This window comes from Apteryx rowi, unplaced genomic scaffold (genome assembly GCF_003343035.1).
Source record: "Apteryx rowi isolate R43461 unplaced genomic scaffold, aptRow1 scaffold_556, whole genome shotgun sequence".
NCBI classification, from domain to species: Eukaryota; Metazoa; Chordata; class Aves; order Apterygiformes; family Apterygidae; genus Apteryx; species Apteryx rowi.
In genome coordinates, this window is record NW_020450823.1 from 180,207 (window position 1) to 197,492 (window position 17,286).

The 17,286-nt window shown below is 40.2% G+C and overlaps 1 protein-coding gene across 1 annotated transcript in view; it reads left to right on the forward strand.

Annotated features, from left to right (window-relative positions):
- The first annotated feature begins 2,953 nt into the window (after positions 1 to 2,953).
- The window catches only part of VWF (von Willebrand factor), a 148,634-nt gene continuing 134,301 nt past the window's right edge, over positions 2,954 to 17,286 (forward strand). The window contains exons 1-5 of the mRNA XM_026081615.1: positions 2,954 to 2,995; positions 4,323 to 4,377; positions 4,929 to 5,087; positions 6,732 to 6,834; positions 6,922 to 7,130. Of these exons, the coding sequence (XP_025937400.1) occupies positions 2,966 to 2,995; positions 4,323 to 4,377; positions 4,929 to 5,087; positions 6,732 to 6,834; positions 6,922 to 7,130 (556 nt within the window). The 5' untranslated portion in view covers positions 2,954 to 2,965. The remainder of the gene's footprint in view (positions 2,996 to 4,322; positions 4,378 to 4,928; positions 5,088 to 6,731; positions 6,835 to 6,921; positions 7,131 to 17,286) is intronic.

Here is a 17,286-nt window from a genome sequence, read left to right on the forward strand (position 1 = left end):
GTTGCTTCTATTGCCTAATCTAAATTGCTGATTGCTAAGTGCAGAATCTAAATTCACTAGGCTTTAAGGGATCACTTTTGCTGCTGAGGTCCTATATGTTTGATCACTATTCCTGCACTTACATTGTAAGTTTCAAAATATAGGCACTTTGCCTACATATTTGCCTATATAACAAATCCGATAACAAATGTGGCATGATGTTTAATGTCTCAATACATATTATTATATAAACATTAGTAAATGTTTGACTTGCTTGAGTACTAGGTCACATGCAACAGTGCAATAAAATGTAGTGTTGTCTACAATTTTTCTCAGAAGTCCTCTCACGTTACAGAAATTGGCTATATGGGGCTTTCCAGTGACAGTGTGTAGTGCTTTATATTTCCTCCTGTGTCTCAGGCGTATTATTTGTAAAATTACATGTCAGATTTGCACAAACATCACTGAGCTTTATATTAGAACAATGTACAATATCAGCCAATAAATATACTCTTTAATTACCATTTCCTCTTTTGGCATAAAACTGAGCCAGGAGAGGAAAAAAGGAAGTTTGTTCTTTGTGTGTCTCGCTCAATTAATTTTCTTTGTTATGTCCTTCAAGGTCTTTAAGACATTTAGGAGGTGTTGTGATGTCTAGCTTATCTGAACCATCTATTAAATGCTGGCAGTGGGAGTCACAAAACGTTCACTGGTGTAGACCAAGGCTCTGATCATGCAAGTAAAAGCGTGTGAACTTTTGAGGTTCAGTATAAGTGCAGTAATCTGCCTGCATGCAGTCTGCTCCTCTCCAAAGCAACTTCCGACACTTCAGGCTTTTCTGTTGTTTACCCTCTCTCTCACTGATGTTCTAGATCATGCTTTTCTGTATATAAAGACAGCAGCACAAAAACTAGTAAAGGACAGCATCAGCCATCCATCACAGTTATGGACTGTACAATCCTGTATTGTTGTAGAACTGGCTCCTTTTTATAATAACATTAGAGAATCACTACACAGCACAAAAGACTTTTTTTTTTTTAAAGGAATATTTTAAGGGAATCTCATTCTATCTTGCCTGGTTTGTATGGTCACTTGCCACATTTGTGCCTGTTTTTCAGATATAACCTCAGCCTTCAATACCGTATCACATGGAGGGTTTCTAGTCCTTCTCTGTAACAGTAATGTCAGGTTTTCAACCATCTGGGTAAAATCCTGGTCTACAGATTTCAACAGGATCAAAATCCCTGCTCTTATCTTTATCTCATGGTTCCCTGCTTTTTCTGTCGTACCTGGTCATGCCTCCTTATATTTCTTTGGCATTTCTGCCAAACAAACAGTTTTTAAAGCCTCAACTTGCATATTTTTTCCTTTGTAAAGGCAGAGGAGCTCTTTGGGCAGAAGCTAGGGGTATAACACTGGCACTTTATTTAAGCAGTAGGAGTTGGTAGGAGCCCATCCTGGAGGAATATCTGTGAAAGCACAGCAAAGGCCATAATTGTAGTGTACGTCAAGTTTCTGAACACAAGTGGCATTTTCATATATGTTCCCTAGGATCTTCCCAGATGCTGGCAGATGTGGGCCTGGTATTTCTGTGGATGTAGTCAGGGGCAAACCTTACTGCTGCTGGAGAAAACACAAGAGCATCCAGCTGAGACAGTCCTGACAGAAAGTATTCATTCTAAAACATTGTTCCCTGGCTTTTCTCATGGAAAGAGACAATATGGTCTCTATTTCTTTATTTATGTTACTCTTTCCCAATTTCATTTATGTTACTTGGTAGCTGTAACAGAGCTCTAGATAGCATTTCAACATGCAGATGTCAGGAAGAGTTCATACAAGACAAAATAAGTATGGCTGACAAGATTTAAAACTTCTCAAACTAAGAAGAGTCATCACCTAAATTGTCTCAAAAATATTCTATCACCGTGCTTCAAGGATCAACCTAATCACCCATAGAGATCATAAAGGAAATTGCCTGGAGGAAGAAACGATCATATTATAATGTCTTTGTTTTTGTATGCTGCACTTTTGGTTTTCCAAGAACTGTGTGCAGGGAGCACACTGACTTTGTTCTCAGAATTCCTTGTGTGCAAGACATACATGCATGCTAAGGACTTTCAGGAGGCATTTTTTATTGTTTTGCCTTGCTTTTCTCAGTTTAAAGCAAGGACCTGATTCTGTGAACCAGTGGCAAGATATGATTTATGGGGAAACAAGTTACCTCTTAACCGCTTGCTTTGCTTGTAGCTATTGAAAATGTGAAACTTAAAGCATCAAGAGTAAAGTATGATGTCGTCTGTCCTGCATTTCTTGCTCAGCATCGTAAATATGATGCTTGTGTCTACCTCTGTAAACCTTCTATCTTCTGTGCGTGGTTAACTTGTTACCATGCTACAGAGGATACCTCTATAAGCATTTGCAAGCTCAAGGAACAAATGTGTTGATCTAAAAGTTGATCTAAAAGAGTGTGACAGGAGTTGTATGTGTTTGTACCTAGAGAACAAAAACATGCCTTTCCTAGCTCTGTATTTTTTTTCCCATTCTCCTATAAAGGAATTGTTGGCAGGATGAAGTGCTGCATGGCTCTGTGGTCTTTGAGGCATGTGGCATCCTTGTTCCTCTTTAACAATACTCTTTCAAATAAATATGCCACCTATTGGCTCAGCCAGTGGGATTTCTCACACGTACACATGCAAAACATAGTTCAAAGACTTATTTGTCATGTAAGTTTTTAGTACTATTTCCCCTCATTGTAACTTTTTGGCAATTAAGGCGACTGATTTATACGATAGCAGTTCAAACTATTGTCTTGAGAATCAGACGGATGTGACGTTCACTCTTTATCTTTCCTTTCAGGTGAACAAGAGTTCCTGGCTTGTAGAAAAACAAGAAATTTCAGATCAAATTCTTTCCAGTCTTGTCCGCTGAAACATTGGAACAATGGTGTTGTAGGCTGAAGCTGGCAACTGGAGAAGCTTCTTTTTTCATGTGCAACTGGAATCTCACACAGAAGAAGGTATGTTCATTTCTGTTTAAACTGGTCATAAAATTGTACATGGTTATATGCTGGCAGATATTACTGACTGCATTCTCATTTGTTGGTGAGACCTGCTGTATTAGAATTGGGGAAAACTTGAAATGGACAGTTTAGGACAGAAAGGGAGATGGGAAGGGGAGAGAAAAGAGGATTTATATATATATATATAATATATATTTAATGTTTGCCTGCTTTTTAAAATTAAGGAGTTAACAAACAAAAGCAGTATCAAATTCAGTCACAGTAATGCAGTGCACTTACTAAAAATATACCAGTAAGTGTGTAATCTGAGAATAATGCCTATTGTTTTCTTTATTATTATTTTGTAGTCACATTCCCATGCTGTTACCACTTTTTAGCTCTCTTGCAGGATTAGTAGCCTTATGTCAGAAAGGCATCAGCAGCATTATGTTAGACTCACTTTTTTAATAGATTTTTCTTTTCCTTTCTTTTGTAAATAAGGCAAATTCAGCTTTCATTTATATAGCTATGCACTGGACCTATGCTACGGACATCAAAAAGAAGCAGAATTTGGCTCTGTGAAATGTATTCAGGTCTCTAATTGGAGGGTTCTTTTAGGTAAAGGTGTGTCTGATCTCCTGTAATTAATATATTGAAGTATGGTATATTCAGGACTCCCTAACGGTTTATATGCTCACTGAAATTAGCCTGCCTATATAGAGCTCCCTGTAGCTTTCATTCATTAACTGCTAACCTCTCGCCACAGAATGCATCCGTAGTTCACCATCTGCATGACACTCATATCATGCTATCATTTTTAGAGGCCTGGCAGTACAGAAGGTAGTTTATAGACTGCAAAATGTTTGTGTTCTTTCCCTTCTTGGGCATTAGGGAAGGACGCAAATCTTACACCACAGAGGTGAATTGTAATACGGCCAAGTTGGATGATCCAATCTGAACAGTTTGCTTATTCATGTTGGGTTGTCTTATAAATAACACTGTATATTGAAGGATTTTGTATGTGCAATGTATTGACTTGAATATATTGGAATATGTGTGTATACTGGGTTGCATTTCCTGCAGAGGTAGCCTATATTTGCCTGCAATGAGAAGTGAAAATGGGAACAAAGAATATCTTATCTCCTAAAATACCTGCTTTTAAGAGGCATGGCTGTGTTGCTGTGAAAGTCCATGTGAATAACAGCTTTCTGAAATGTAGTAGAACGTCAAAAATAACTAAAATATAACTAAAAAAAAAAAAAGATAGAAAATGGTGAGTTGCTGTGAAACAGAATAAAAACTGCAAATTAAGAATGTTCTAGTCTCTGTCTTTTGATTTTAACAGATGTTCCTCTACACAGAGCTGCTAACAAAGCTACTGCTGGCCACTGTAATATCAGGTAGGAAAGCACATTTATTTCCAAATGCCTAGGAGCTATAACATATTTTCATTATTTCTTCTGTAAGAATTTTTTTCTCTTCACCTGTCTAATCCTGAAGTCCTGGTTCAGTGCTGGAGACATTGCTAAGGTTACTTGTTTTGGCTCTTTTCCTTGCAACACGCATTGTGTTGAAATCACAAGGACTCGTTGAAGTCAGGCTTGACTGAACAAACTGTGGAGCTTCCGTCTTGCCCTATTGATTTTAACAGGATTCAGGCAGGCACAAATGTATGAATGTGTGGCACTCCTTAAAGGGTCAGGACTGAAATTAGTCATGCAAGCATTAGGTCAGTAGAAATAAAGAGAAAAATCCATTTCGCTCATGTATATAATAAAAAAATCCATGCTTGATCCTACTGACTATCCTGTCAGATATAGAGTCTGCCTAGAAGCTAGAGCTAAAGTTCTAGAACATGTGATGGTCAGTGGTGAGAAATTCCAGGAGATAAATTCCTGAACTTCAGAATGATTGTTTTATATTGCAAATTACATTATTTTTTGATATTCAGGATCATCAGCTTCTTTGTCTCAGGAGTCACCAGCTTCCCGTTGCAGCCTTTTTGGGAATGATCACATCAAAACTTTTGATGATTCCTTCTACAGTTTTGCTGGGGACTGCAGTTACCTCCTTGCTGGGGACTGTCAGAAGCACTCCTTCACACTCTTAGGTGAGTTTGAGCAAGACATCAGGAAGTAACAAATGCAAAATGCTGTAGATACATGGCATTGCCCCATGCTGGGTTCTGTCACTGAAAAGAAAAGACAGATAGTGTTGCCAGAGAGGATGGACCACTACATAACAGGATCTTAAATTTTCTCTTGAAACTAGGATTACTTCTGAGGAAATTCTGCCCCTTTGGCTTCTGTTATCCCTTGATAATAAAGCTTATGCATAACTCAGCTGCCAAGGAATGAAAAATTTCTTACTGGTTCTTCTAAGATGGAAAGTGACCCCTTTTTTAATTTCAAATTTGATAGGAGATTGTGACTGCTAAAGCTGAGTACAAGAATAGGAGCCATACAACTCTGTTAAAACTAATTTTACCTGTATACTAAAACCCGTCATTAAGAAAAATCCTGTCCTGCAGGATGAAAAGCCCTTGAATCAGCATGTGCCCCTGAAGCATTAGTCTGAGGGACAGGTGACACATGGTATGAGAACCGAAACTATATGTTACTGTCATGCCAAGTCCTTTGGGTAGATATTCTTATATTCACTAAGAACTGTTCTGTATTAATCATAGTTCAAGCAGACTTTTTGCTGACTGTAAGTAGGCTGAAGTAAATTGATCCCATCCCTCTGAAAAGGAATCGTATGTACTGATTTAAATAAATCAGTTTCTTCCCCAGCTTAAGCAATTCAGTACAATTTTTGTACTGAGGAAAAACCCATTGGCATATTTGAAGTGTGAATTGATTGCAGTATTTTGTGTGATCAATTAATTAAAATTAATTAATTTTAAAAAAGAGCTGAGGCTTTATGATTATATTAGACACATAAGCATGGCATAATCTATTTTTGATTTCAGTCTCAGTATGCATATATGGGTTTGTTTTGTTTTTGGATACCTGGTTGTGAAGTGCAATCTGCATTACTGAGTAAAGTGTCTGGGCAGAGCTGGGTATCTCGGAATAGGAGATCCAGAATATGTGGCACATTGAGCAAAGAGCTGCTGCAAAGTCCTGGAAAAAAACTAGACAATGCACAAAAACAGAGAAGGGACTATGTCTGAACCCCCCCACTCTCTTCTCTTTGAGAGCTCAAGGCAGTTGTCTCTATCTCCATATGCTCCTTCTTTTGACAGATTAAGAATGTGTTTTTCTGCAAAATCTCCTCCCACCTTAATGCCCCCATCCTTTGGATAACCAGTACTGGTGTCCACTCCTTAAAGAGCAGCTGAAATGGTTAGAGGGCATATCAGGAACTAAGATATCCAGGCTCAGTTCTTCCCTCAGTTCAACTGATTCAACGCCCTTCTTTTGCCACTAAGGTGTAGGTTGTTCTTGGAAGGAAACTAGGAAGGGAAAGAACAGGGAATAGGGCAGATTTTTAGGTATATCTCTTGTGGAAACTCTTCCAATATGCATTAAAGATTTCAGAATTCCTTGGCTAGAAACAGTAAATGGGAGAGTGTGACTCCACAGCCTAGTGCTAGGTCACATGCCTGGGAGTGGGCAATGCTGTCAATTATGTGATTAAATACATGGAAAGCTCTTGAAAATGTTAGGTGATATTTTACAAGTTGTTCTCTTGAGTAATTGAATGCCCCTGGTTTGTTCAGAACTAACAATATTTGCTTATGTCTCTTCAGGTAACTACCAGGATGGGGAAAAAACTGGTTTCTCTGTGTACCTTGGAGAATATTTCAACCTTCACTTCTCTTTAGAGGGAACTGTGACTCAGGAAGACAAAAGGTACTTACTGAAACAATGAGCTTTCCATCAGAAAAAGCAATGTGTTTTATGTGCTGTATTCTGAGAAATTCTTATTTTTCTTCACAGGGTTTCCATACCTTTTGCCTCCACTGGCATATTTGTAGAGAAGGAGGCAGGTTATTATAAAATATCCAGTGATGAGCATGGCTTTGTGGTGAAGACTGATATCAGTGGGAATATTCAGATACTCCTTCGAGAAAAATACTATAACAAGACCTGTGGGCTTTGTGGAAACTTTAATAAATTTGCTGAAGATGACTTCAGAACTCAGGAAGGTAAGAATAAGGCTAACTGCTAACTGATTATGTGTTGATGTATGCTCAGTATACCTTTCCTGGTGGGTGATTCAACAACAGCACAAAGATTTTGTTGATCTAGCAAAATGTTTCCGCAAAACATGTCAAGTACCTCATCTTGATGTCCTAAGAAGCTGCTGTGTGAATAAGCTCTTGGATCTTCCTTTCTTCTTAAAGGGAATTACTGCCATGTCTCATTCCTGAGCAAAACCCTGAACTCTGAATTTAGCACTTTTAGAAACCTTGAACCTTGAAATACAAAGACGAAACTGATAACTAAACAATGTACATATATAGGCAGGGGTGGGGAGGGGTTTGAAAATGCCCAGGAAAAAGGATATGACGAATACTGGTTGATTCAACTTCTACTTTTTCATGTGTTAGACAAATTGGAATAAGAATAAATAGTCTTACAAGAGCGGAATAAGAACTCCTGGATGTTGCAGCGGGCAGATTTGTACATGGATTTGGCAGGGGATTCAGCTATATAAAATGGTTACCTTTTAATGACATTTCCCTGCCAAAAAGGGCTGTTGGTTTGGAGGTGCGCTTAATATCATGGCAACTCCAAGGAGAGAGGACTAGTGAGGGAGAGACAAGACTGCTTCTGCTGATCTCTACATCTTTATGCAGAGTCAGTCTGTATGGGTGAAGACTAAGAGTTTTGAAAAAGCCCTGAATATGACTTTGAGGAACAGATTGTGATTTGTGGTATTTCAGAGTGTTTTTTTAACTCTTAGGATTTACTTGAAAAGGAAATATATTAAATTAATCATGTAAAGTATTTATTAAAAATAAATAATATATAAAATGGAAGGGAGGACAAGGCAACTTGAAGGAGAGCCTACCACTGCGCCAGCAATGTGTCTTACTGACACTTGGGATTCATTAGCATAGGTTCAGTGTATGGAAAAAAATGATTTCATAGTATCTTGAAATGATTGATCAACCCCTCAGCAATATAAATAATATGAAGTAAACTCAGCTCACAGATTTGCTTATCAGGGCTTGGAGACCTTTATGTCTGAATGTGTTGACATCCAAATTTTACGCCTTTTTCTCGAGACAATAAACAGGAGTGATACTATTATAAACAGCAAGATCAGAAAAGGAGACCTTATTGCCAGGTACCTGGACTTAGAGTAAGAATGCAGAAAAGTCAAGCAATCAGTGTTCAGATATTTGAGATGGTGGAGTTCAGGATCCTACGAGGAGGAAGCAGGGCAATAAGTAGGATCGCAACCCTGGGCTTGAGGAGAGCAAACTTTGGCCTCTTCAGGGACCTTCTTGGAAGAATCCCATGGGTTAGGGCCCTAGAAGGAAGAGGCTGGTTAATATTCAAGGATCACCTCCTCCAAGCTCAAGAGCGGTGCATCTCAATGAACAGGAAGTTGAGCAAAGGGGACAGGAAGCGTGCATGGATGAACAAGGAGCTCCTGGCAAAGCTCAAACAGAAGAATGAAGTGCACAGAAGATGGAAGCAGGGACAGGCCACTTGGGAACAATGTAGGAATGTCATTCAAGTATGCAGGGATGCGACTAGGAAGGCCAAGGCCCATTTGGAGTTTAATCTGGTGAGGGATGTCAAGGACAGCAAGAAGGGCTTTTTCAAATACATCAATAACAAAAGGAAGACTAGGGAGAATGTGGGCCCTTTGCTGAATGGGTCAGGGGCCCTGGTGACAAAGGATACAGAGAAGGCGGAGTTACTGAATGCCTTCTGTGCTTCAGTCTTTCCTGCTAAGACCAGCCCTCAGGAATGCCAGACCCTGGAGGCAAGAGAGAAAGTCTGGAGAGAGGAAGACTTTCCCTTGGTGGAGGAGGATCAGGTTAGAGATCGTTTAGGCAAACTTGACATCCACAAGTCCATGGACCCTGATGGGATGCACCCACGAGTGCTGAGGGAGCTGGCAGACATCATTGCTCAATCATCTTTGAAAGACCATGGGGAACAGGAGAGGTGCCTGAAGACTGGAAAAAAGCCAATGTCACCCCAGTCTTCAAAAAGGGCAAGAAGGAGGACCCAGGGAACTACAGGCCAGTCAGCCTCACCTGCATCCCTGGAAAGGTGATGGAGCAACTCATCCTGGATGCCATCTCCAAGCATGTGGAGGAAAAGAAGGTGATCAGGAGTAGTCAGCATGGATTCACCAAGAGGGAATCATACTTAACCACTCTGATAGCCTTCTACGATGGGATGACTGGCTGGGTAGATGAGGGGAGAGCAGTGGATGTTGTCTACCTAGACTTCAGCAAGGCTTTCGACACTGTCTCCCATAACATCCTCATAGACAAGCTCAGGAAGCGTGGGCTAGATGAGTGGACAGTGAGGTGGATTGAGAACTGGCTGAATGGCAGAGCTCAGAGGGTTGTGATCAGCGGCACAGAGTCTAGTAGCTAGCGGTGTCCCCCAGGGGTCAGTCCTGGGTCCAGTCTTGTTCAACTTCTTCAACAATGACCTGGATGAAGGGACAGAGTGCACCCTCGGCAAGTTTGCTGATGAGACAAAACTGGGAGGAGTGGCCAATGCACCAGAGGGCTGTGCTGCCATTCAGAGAGACCTGGAGAGGCTGGAGAGTTGGGCAGAGAGGAACCTCCTGAAGTTCAACAAAGGCAAGTGCAGGGTCCTGCACCTAGGGAGGAATAACCCCATGCACCAGTACAGGCTGGGGGTTGACCTGCTGGAAAGCAGCCCTGCAGAGAATGACCTGGGGGTCCTGGTGGACAAGTTGACTATGAGGCAGCAATGTGCCCTTGTGGCCAAGAAGGCCGGTGGTATCCTGGGGTGCATTAGGAGGAGTGTTGCCAGCAGCTGGAGGGAGGTGATCCTCCCCCTCTACTCAGCCCTGGTGAGGCCCCATCTGGAGTACTGTGTCCAGTTCTGGGCTCCCCAGTACAAGAGAGATATGGAGCTACTGGAGCGAGTCCAATGGAAGGCTACTAAGATGATGAAGGGACTGGAACATCTCTTGTATGAGGAGATGCTGAGAGAGCTGGGCCTGTTCAGCCTGGAGAAGAGAATACTGAAGGGGGATCTTATTAATGTATACAAATATCTAAAGGGAGGGTGTCAAGAGGATGGGGCCAGACCTTTTTCAGTGATGCCCAGCGATAGGATGAGAGGCAACAGGCATAAACCGAATCACAGGAAGTTCCATCTGAATACGAGGAAAAAATTCTTTACTGTGAGGGTGACTGAGCTCTGGAATAGGTTACCCAGAGAGGTTGTGGAATCTCCTTCTCTGAAGATATTCAAAAGCTGTCTGGACACAAGTCTGGGTAACATGCTGTAGGTAACACTGCTTGAGCAGGGACATGCTTGGACTACATGATCTGCAGAGGTCCCTTCCAACCTTAACCATTCTGTGATTCTGTGAAATATAGAAGATTCCTTTCTGCTGCTCATGGCTAAATGTATTTCATGCTGTATTTGTTTAACATTCCTGAGAATGTATCTTCCCTCTGAAAACAGCAGCGCTTTTGCAAACACAGATTTCTGAATGTGTTGGAGTACGTGACAGGGTCACTTCTTGAAAGAGTTGAAAAATAATAGAGAGAAGGTGACAGAGAACATGTCACCTCTTCCTGTATGAGGAAGGCCCTGACATCTGTAATTGGTATGGACATGTCAATCTGTACTTAGTATCTTGAAGAACAGAATCATATCTCAGCAGTTCTGCCATTATTTTACTCAGAGCCAAGAGACCTTTCATTTAAGCTGATCAAGAAGGAATTAGAATTAATTATGTTTGAATGTGTTGTATGAGAGAGGGATGTCACCACACCCACACGTTGTTTATCACCTTGGCAGCTCTGCTGGCAGGGTGGCTTATATGAGCTCTTCTTAACTTGTTCCAAATAAAATCAGCTTTTGGTTAATTCAGACCAGTTTTTAAACTTGCAGCTAACTTCTACGTGAGGGGCAGTGCAAGCAGCTGGGAGAGACAATACTCTTAAATGGCAGACCTAGACGGTCTGCTGGTAGACTGTGAAACAGTTTACCTTTTCTTTCCACTGCAGTTCTTATTTGCTCTCCTTTTTGCCTGATTAGATCTGAGAAGGTTGATAAAGGTCAACCCAACCCAGGATGTGAGCTTAGTTTTGTGACTTAGTGATCTGGCAGGACTAAAGGGTTACCTTAAGGTGGACTGCAGACTGAACACTTGCATTTGAAGCTTCTGTTGCTTCCTGCTAAAATGTGGGCATGTTTGACTATCAGACTGGCCCCTCAGTTCTAATCAATTAAATATATTTCTAGACTGGATTTGTATTTATAATAAGTACTTTTTTTTTGAATTCCAGAATAAAATGTATTGGAAGTAGAGTGCACAAAGAAAAAACTCAACAATCTAATGTTGCCAAGATTATGGGCTTTCATCTGGAAAACCCTGGGGAGCGCTGTGCAGATCTGTTGGGGGGGGGGGGGGGGGGGGGGACAGAGAGAGGGAGAACGTGAATGCTAGAGGTTAGGGATCAGGTGTTACGCTATAGCCAGTGAGTTTGTCAAACATCTGAGAAGTGTGTTTAAAACCTGTTTGACACAGCTTGTTTCTGAGAATATGAATTATGGTATGGAATTTTATTAATAATTTTCTACTTGTGTTGGGATGGTGGTGCATTAAGAGAGGAAGCACTGCATTTTTGAACGTTACAACTTACAGCAGGTAAATAAAGGTGGCACAAAGCAAAGGGTGCTTAAACTTAGTGAACAGTATATAATTGTTCTTTTTCCCTTGATATATTTTTAGTCTTGTTCTATAATCTGTAGAGCTGTATGCTATAGTTACAGTGCTCTTATGACTCCTCACTGTGGTTTTGTCTGGAGCTGAGAATTGATATGCCACTTAGAGGATAACACAGATCCCTCTGTATACTCTGTGATGCTCACTTATAGAGCTTCTGGAAGTCTAAGTGATGTGACCCAAGCTATGGCATCCTAGCAAATTAACATTTTACTGATAGGACCCAGCTCCTCCTGTTTTGAAGGTAATGGTCTTAGGTAGTAGCTGTTGAAGCTCCAAAGGAGAAAAAAAAAAAAAAAAAAAAAAAAGTGTCTCAAGATAATTAGTATTTCAGCACTAGGCAGGCGCATACTATGTTAGAAGATTTTTAGAAATTAGAAGATGGGGTATGGAGTTGCTTGCATTGACATAGTTAATTACTAAACCAGTTCATCCTCTAGAAAAGTGTTCTGTCAAAACGTGCAGAACATCCAGTCCTGCTTGTAAATGGTTGCTTGTCTATTAGGTACAGCAATAGAAGCAAACTAGCTGCCTCTTGAGAGTTTCTTTCAGGGCGCAATATTGTTCTCTAGTTGTAAACATAACTAAAATATCAAAAGAAAGTTCTCGGAAGCTTTCCAATTTTTTTTCTTCCAGATCCTAATGAAATAGTTAATTTCTCTTCTGCTTTTTCCTGCCAGTTGAGTTCTGGTGCTTTATAGTGATCCTGTGTATGCTTCCAGGCCTTGCTAATTGAACAGGCTCCACTTTCTGACATGACCACACACTTGTAACCAGTTGCCAGCCTTTGGTCGTATCAGAAACATGAAGCTACGTCCTTTCTTGGTGCTCAGATATCTGTTTGGCAGCCCTCAGCCCACTGCATTTGAGTGTCTCATGATCACTGTCAGCATTTTACAATTAGGGATTCCAAGCACAGGCTAGAACAAATGACTTTCATAATATAATAGGGGAAATTTGACACAAAGCAGACAATCTGATCTGAAGTCTCCTCAGGGCATGCACATATGAGCAAATGGCTAAAAGAACATAAACTTGCTGCATATTAGTGGCTTCAAGTGCATACTCTTACCTTGCAGTAAATGTAAGAGGGTCCAAAGAGAGGGTCCAGCACAAGCTCGTGTAGTTTATAAGTGTGCCTGTACCCTCAGTCTTTGGCTGGTAGTCTTATCTTTGAGTTGTCTTACAGTGATATTTGTTGTATTATGGGCTTGGATATCTGGTTCGTGATTAAAGTTTGTTTGTGCAAAGCAACTTATTCAAGTCAAACACAAGTATAATAATCCATCATTTTAGTATTTGTTCATGTAACACACTTAGTGTTACAAAAAAAACCCAAATGAATCCAGAATCCCATTATGCTTTTTTTGGCACCAACAGAAAGCATTTTTCTGGGAATCTGTCTCCAAATTATAAATACATTAATGATAAAACAACACCTGTGGCTACTTTTTGGATAAAGGCTTGGTATTCTGAGCCTGCTCTATCTGAATCTGCAATTGTCAAGCAACATATTCTAGCCTTTTAAGCTGCTGAAGCACAGAATTTATGATGCCACTGGAGAGTGTCTGTTTCTCTCTGCTTAACTTATACAGTATCAGTGAAAGAAAAATGTAGTGTTTCAGATAATGTTTTCTTTCCATAAGCAGTATAAGTGCATATGAATGAATATGCAGCTTTCCTTTGTGCAATACTTTTTATCAGAAGCTTTTAAAGCATGTTCCAAACTCACAGTGATGGCGGTGCAGATAATATATACTACTTTTAGTGACTACACAAATAAAGAGAAGTTTTGAGTCATTCAGAAATCAAAATTTTGGGGGCATTTTTAGGATTAGGAGTAATTTGATTTTAGGCAAGTTGAAAGCTTTTGTTTTGGCTAAATAAATAATCTCATTTCTTTCTTGCATTTTAATTTAACAGCAAAGGGGATGGATTCACAAGGGAATCTAGCTGTGACTGATTTGCAATCAGAACAGATGAAGAGGGCTTGCCTTGTACCAGGGTTTATTATATGGCATTCATCTGACATACTAGAAACTTGCATTCATAACACACTCTGCTTTATGCAGAGTTTCAGTTCAAGCTGAGACCTTTTTGTTCGGAGAAGAGTACCTTAATCACTGGGCTGTAGAGTTTTGGAGATGACCCTTTTACTCTCTTCTGTTGAAACTATTCCAGTTCATATTCCTGATTAATTATTCATTGAACCAGAGAGGGCAGGGAAGACTTTATAGCCCATGACTTCAATATATCATATCATTAATTCGGTCCAAACTGTTAAGCACATTTTGGTCAAGTTTGTGAATAGTTTTGCTTGTCTGGAACCATGATTTTTCAGTAAATAACCAACTAGTGAAAGTTTACGCACCTTAACTCACAGTATTGTAGTGTCTTGCACAAATTTTTGCACATATTTTACAGATGAGTTACCAGAGCAATGGCGAATTTAAGTGACTGGCCTATGGCCAGATGGAAAATCTGTGGGAGGTTCAGGAAGAGAGCATAGGGCTCCTGCCTCCCACTCTTGTGCCTTAAGTGCGAGACTCTTGTTATTACCATGTTGCTTTGTGTGAAGATCAGTTGCAAAGTAAGTGAGCAGCAAACCAGTTTCAGATTTTAAGAGGAACTAGTGATTTTGAGTACCACCTATCTTAGAGAGCCCTGATTTTCTGGAGAGAGTGAACATCATCTGTCTGAATATCAGATGAGTAAAAGTAGCTATTCTGACTTAGGAAAAAAAAAAAGGAAGGAGAAGAAGAAAAGAAAAAGGAAAAAAGTCTTGCCAAAACATTTCAGTGTGTTTTCTTCAAAATGGACAAAGTCATAGTCATAGTCCAATAAACAACATCTGTGATGAGACTCCCAAAGTCCTTGTTGCTACTGTGCTAGCTGGCGAGTGCCCTTCTCCTAAGGGAAGTTATTGGGGCTATCAAAGGGGTGGGAATTTTCTGGGAAGTGCAAAGAAGGTGAGATTTGGTTTGTCCTTTAACAGCTACATTCTCAACCCATCTAGTATCTGAAAAGCAGACTGCACACTAACAAACTGCTTGGGAATCTCAATTATTGAGCAGCAAGTTCTTGTGCTTATATCAGCCCTTATTATGGTGCATGCCAGGCACTGGTCTTTTAAGCACTCGTTTTGGATCGAGCTTTGTTTTCATTGCATTTTGTGACAGCATCTTTTTTCAATGCACTTTTGTCAAGACTTAGACCAAACAAGTGCTTTAGAAAAATCCCACCAAGGCTGTGTGGAGGGTTCTGGACACAGAGCTCTAATGAGGTCTTATTTCACCCCTAGCTAGGAAGTGTTTTTACAGAGACTTGACTACTTAAAGAAAGAAGAAAAACTAAACATAAAAGGAACAAAAGCAAAACAAAACTCTGCTATGAGGCTGCCTCAGTGAAGAGACTGTGCATCATAATGCTCAGGGGAGGGATTGGGAAAGAGGCAGGGGGTAGAGGAGAGACAGACATCTGAAACGTTGATATATCAGATAGTGGGGCAGGAATTGATCAAGGTTCAGGACAGGCTGAAATCCAATTTAGAGCATCTCATTAACTAGGGGAAAGACTACTCAGCTAAGCCAAAAGACCTTTTAAAAAAGAATTAAATCACACACCATCAAAAAGTGAAAGGAGCTCTCCACACAGAAGAAGATAATTATGTTACATGGTTGTAAATGTAGTATCAGAGAAGGAAGCTGCCCTATGCCTGAATGTGCCATTAATAGTTATCACCTGCATGCTTAAGTAATTCCATGGGTTTTTTTGGCTGTTTTCGTTGTATTTTCCCTTATGCCATCTTTCCCTTCCTACTTCCTCATATGCATTAGCAAAATGCAATTTAAGTTTCAGGTGAAACTGAGCCCCAGTTGCAGAAGCCAGTTCTTTTCTCTGCCTGCAGCATTCAGAACATTCCAGAGATAATTCTCCCTCTCCTTTTCTTTTTTTTTTTTTCAATTTTGTTAAGCCTCATAACATAGCTGAAGTATTTAAGAATTACCACACTCCTTAAGATGGCATGTAAAGGGGAGCATGGTTTGAAGATTCCTCTCCAAAGTGACCCTCTGCAGAAATAACTTATCTCTGTGACCCATATTTTTTAAGCATCTCAGTGGCCCCAGAGCTGCTTTATAATGAGAGGTAGTTTCACATTAGAGCTCTTCTGACGGTCAGTGAAACTTCCATGTCCACCTGCTGCTCTAGGAAAAGTGGGTATATATTTTCCTCCACATCTGATCTATGGAAAAAATTATATGTGTCTGTGTAGATATATTTAGACCTTTTCCCTTCTTGTCTGTCATATGTTGCTTACTCAGTTAGATTGTAATTTTGGGGAGCAAGGCTACGCCACTGAATTCGGAAACCATCTTGTAGCTTCTCTCTAGGAGACTGGAGAACACTTCTTCAATGCAAGATCCTCTAAAGAGAGATCCTCTCTCAGGCTGGTGAGAAAACCAGGGTGCTTGTGGCTTAGTGGATAGCACAGTGGAATAATTCTGATAAGAAAATATCTGCATGTATTCATCTTTTCTGAAACACTGAGGGTGTTCTTAATTATTCATAGATGAAGTGTGGCCATTAAATGTCCGTGATCTCTTGTCTGCAGTTCTTTAGAGCTCAGAGGAGATGCATTTGAATGGCTGGGAAGCTTGCCTTTGAATTAAGAGGCCCATCACCACTCCGCTTTGTGAACTATGCTGAGCAGCTTTTAGGTCACATGAGCCGTTCTCCTATACCCCCATCTTCCTCTGCCTTCTTTTTACCTTTTCAGGAATATGGATCACCTCTTACTGTGTATTTGTAAAGTTGCTAATTCAATAGTAGCCTGATTTCAGTTGGTACTGTGAAAATACAGGTTCTACTGAGCCTGTATTATTGCAACTAATAAATAATGATATTAAGTAAAATACCGTGTATCTTCAGTGACAGTGTTGCTTGCTGTTAAGAGCAAAACTTCTGGGGAAAAGCAGGCAGGCAAACATGCATGAAATGTGTTGCAGTGCTAGCATTTTAAAGCTGAAATGACTCTCCAGTCCTTTATCTGTTGCCATAGGTTACTTAAGGCTAAAGCTGAAAAATCACACCAGAAAAATATATTGCTGATTGATCTCTCTTAATTTGTTATTATTCTATATTCATACTATTGCATGTTCAGGATACTTAGCTGGGGGAGAACCATGAACTATTGAGCAAACCCAAATCAACAAAGTATTGCTTGTCCCAAATAGCATATAGTTTGATTTAAGGGCCTGAGGACTTTGCAGGGAAGAACAACTGCCCTGGCAAGTTGTTGGTAAATTGCTTACTCTTATGTAGCAGACCGCTGATACACAGATAGGCACTGGTGACAAAAGAGTTTGAAGAGCAGGTTTCAAAAAACACCAAAG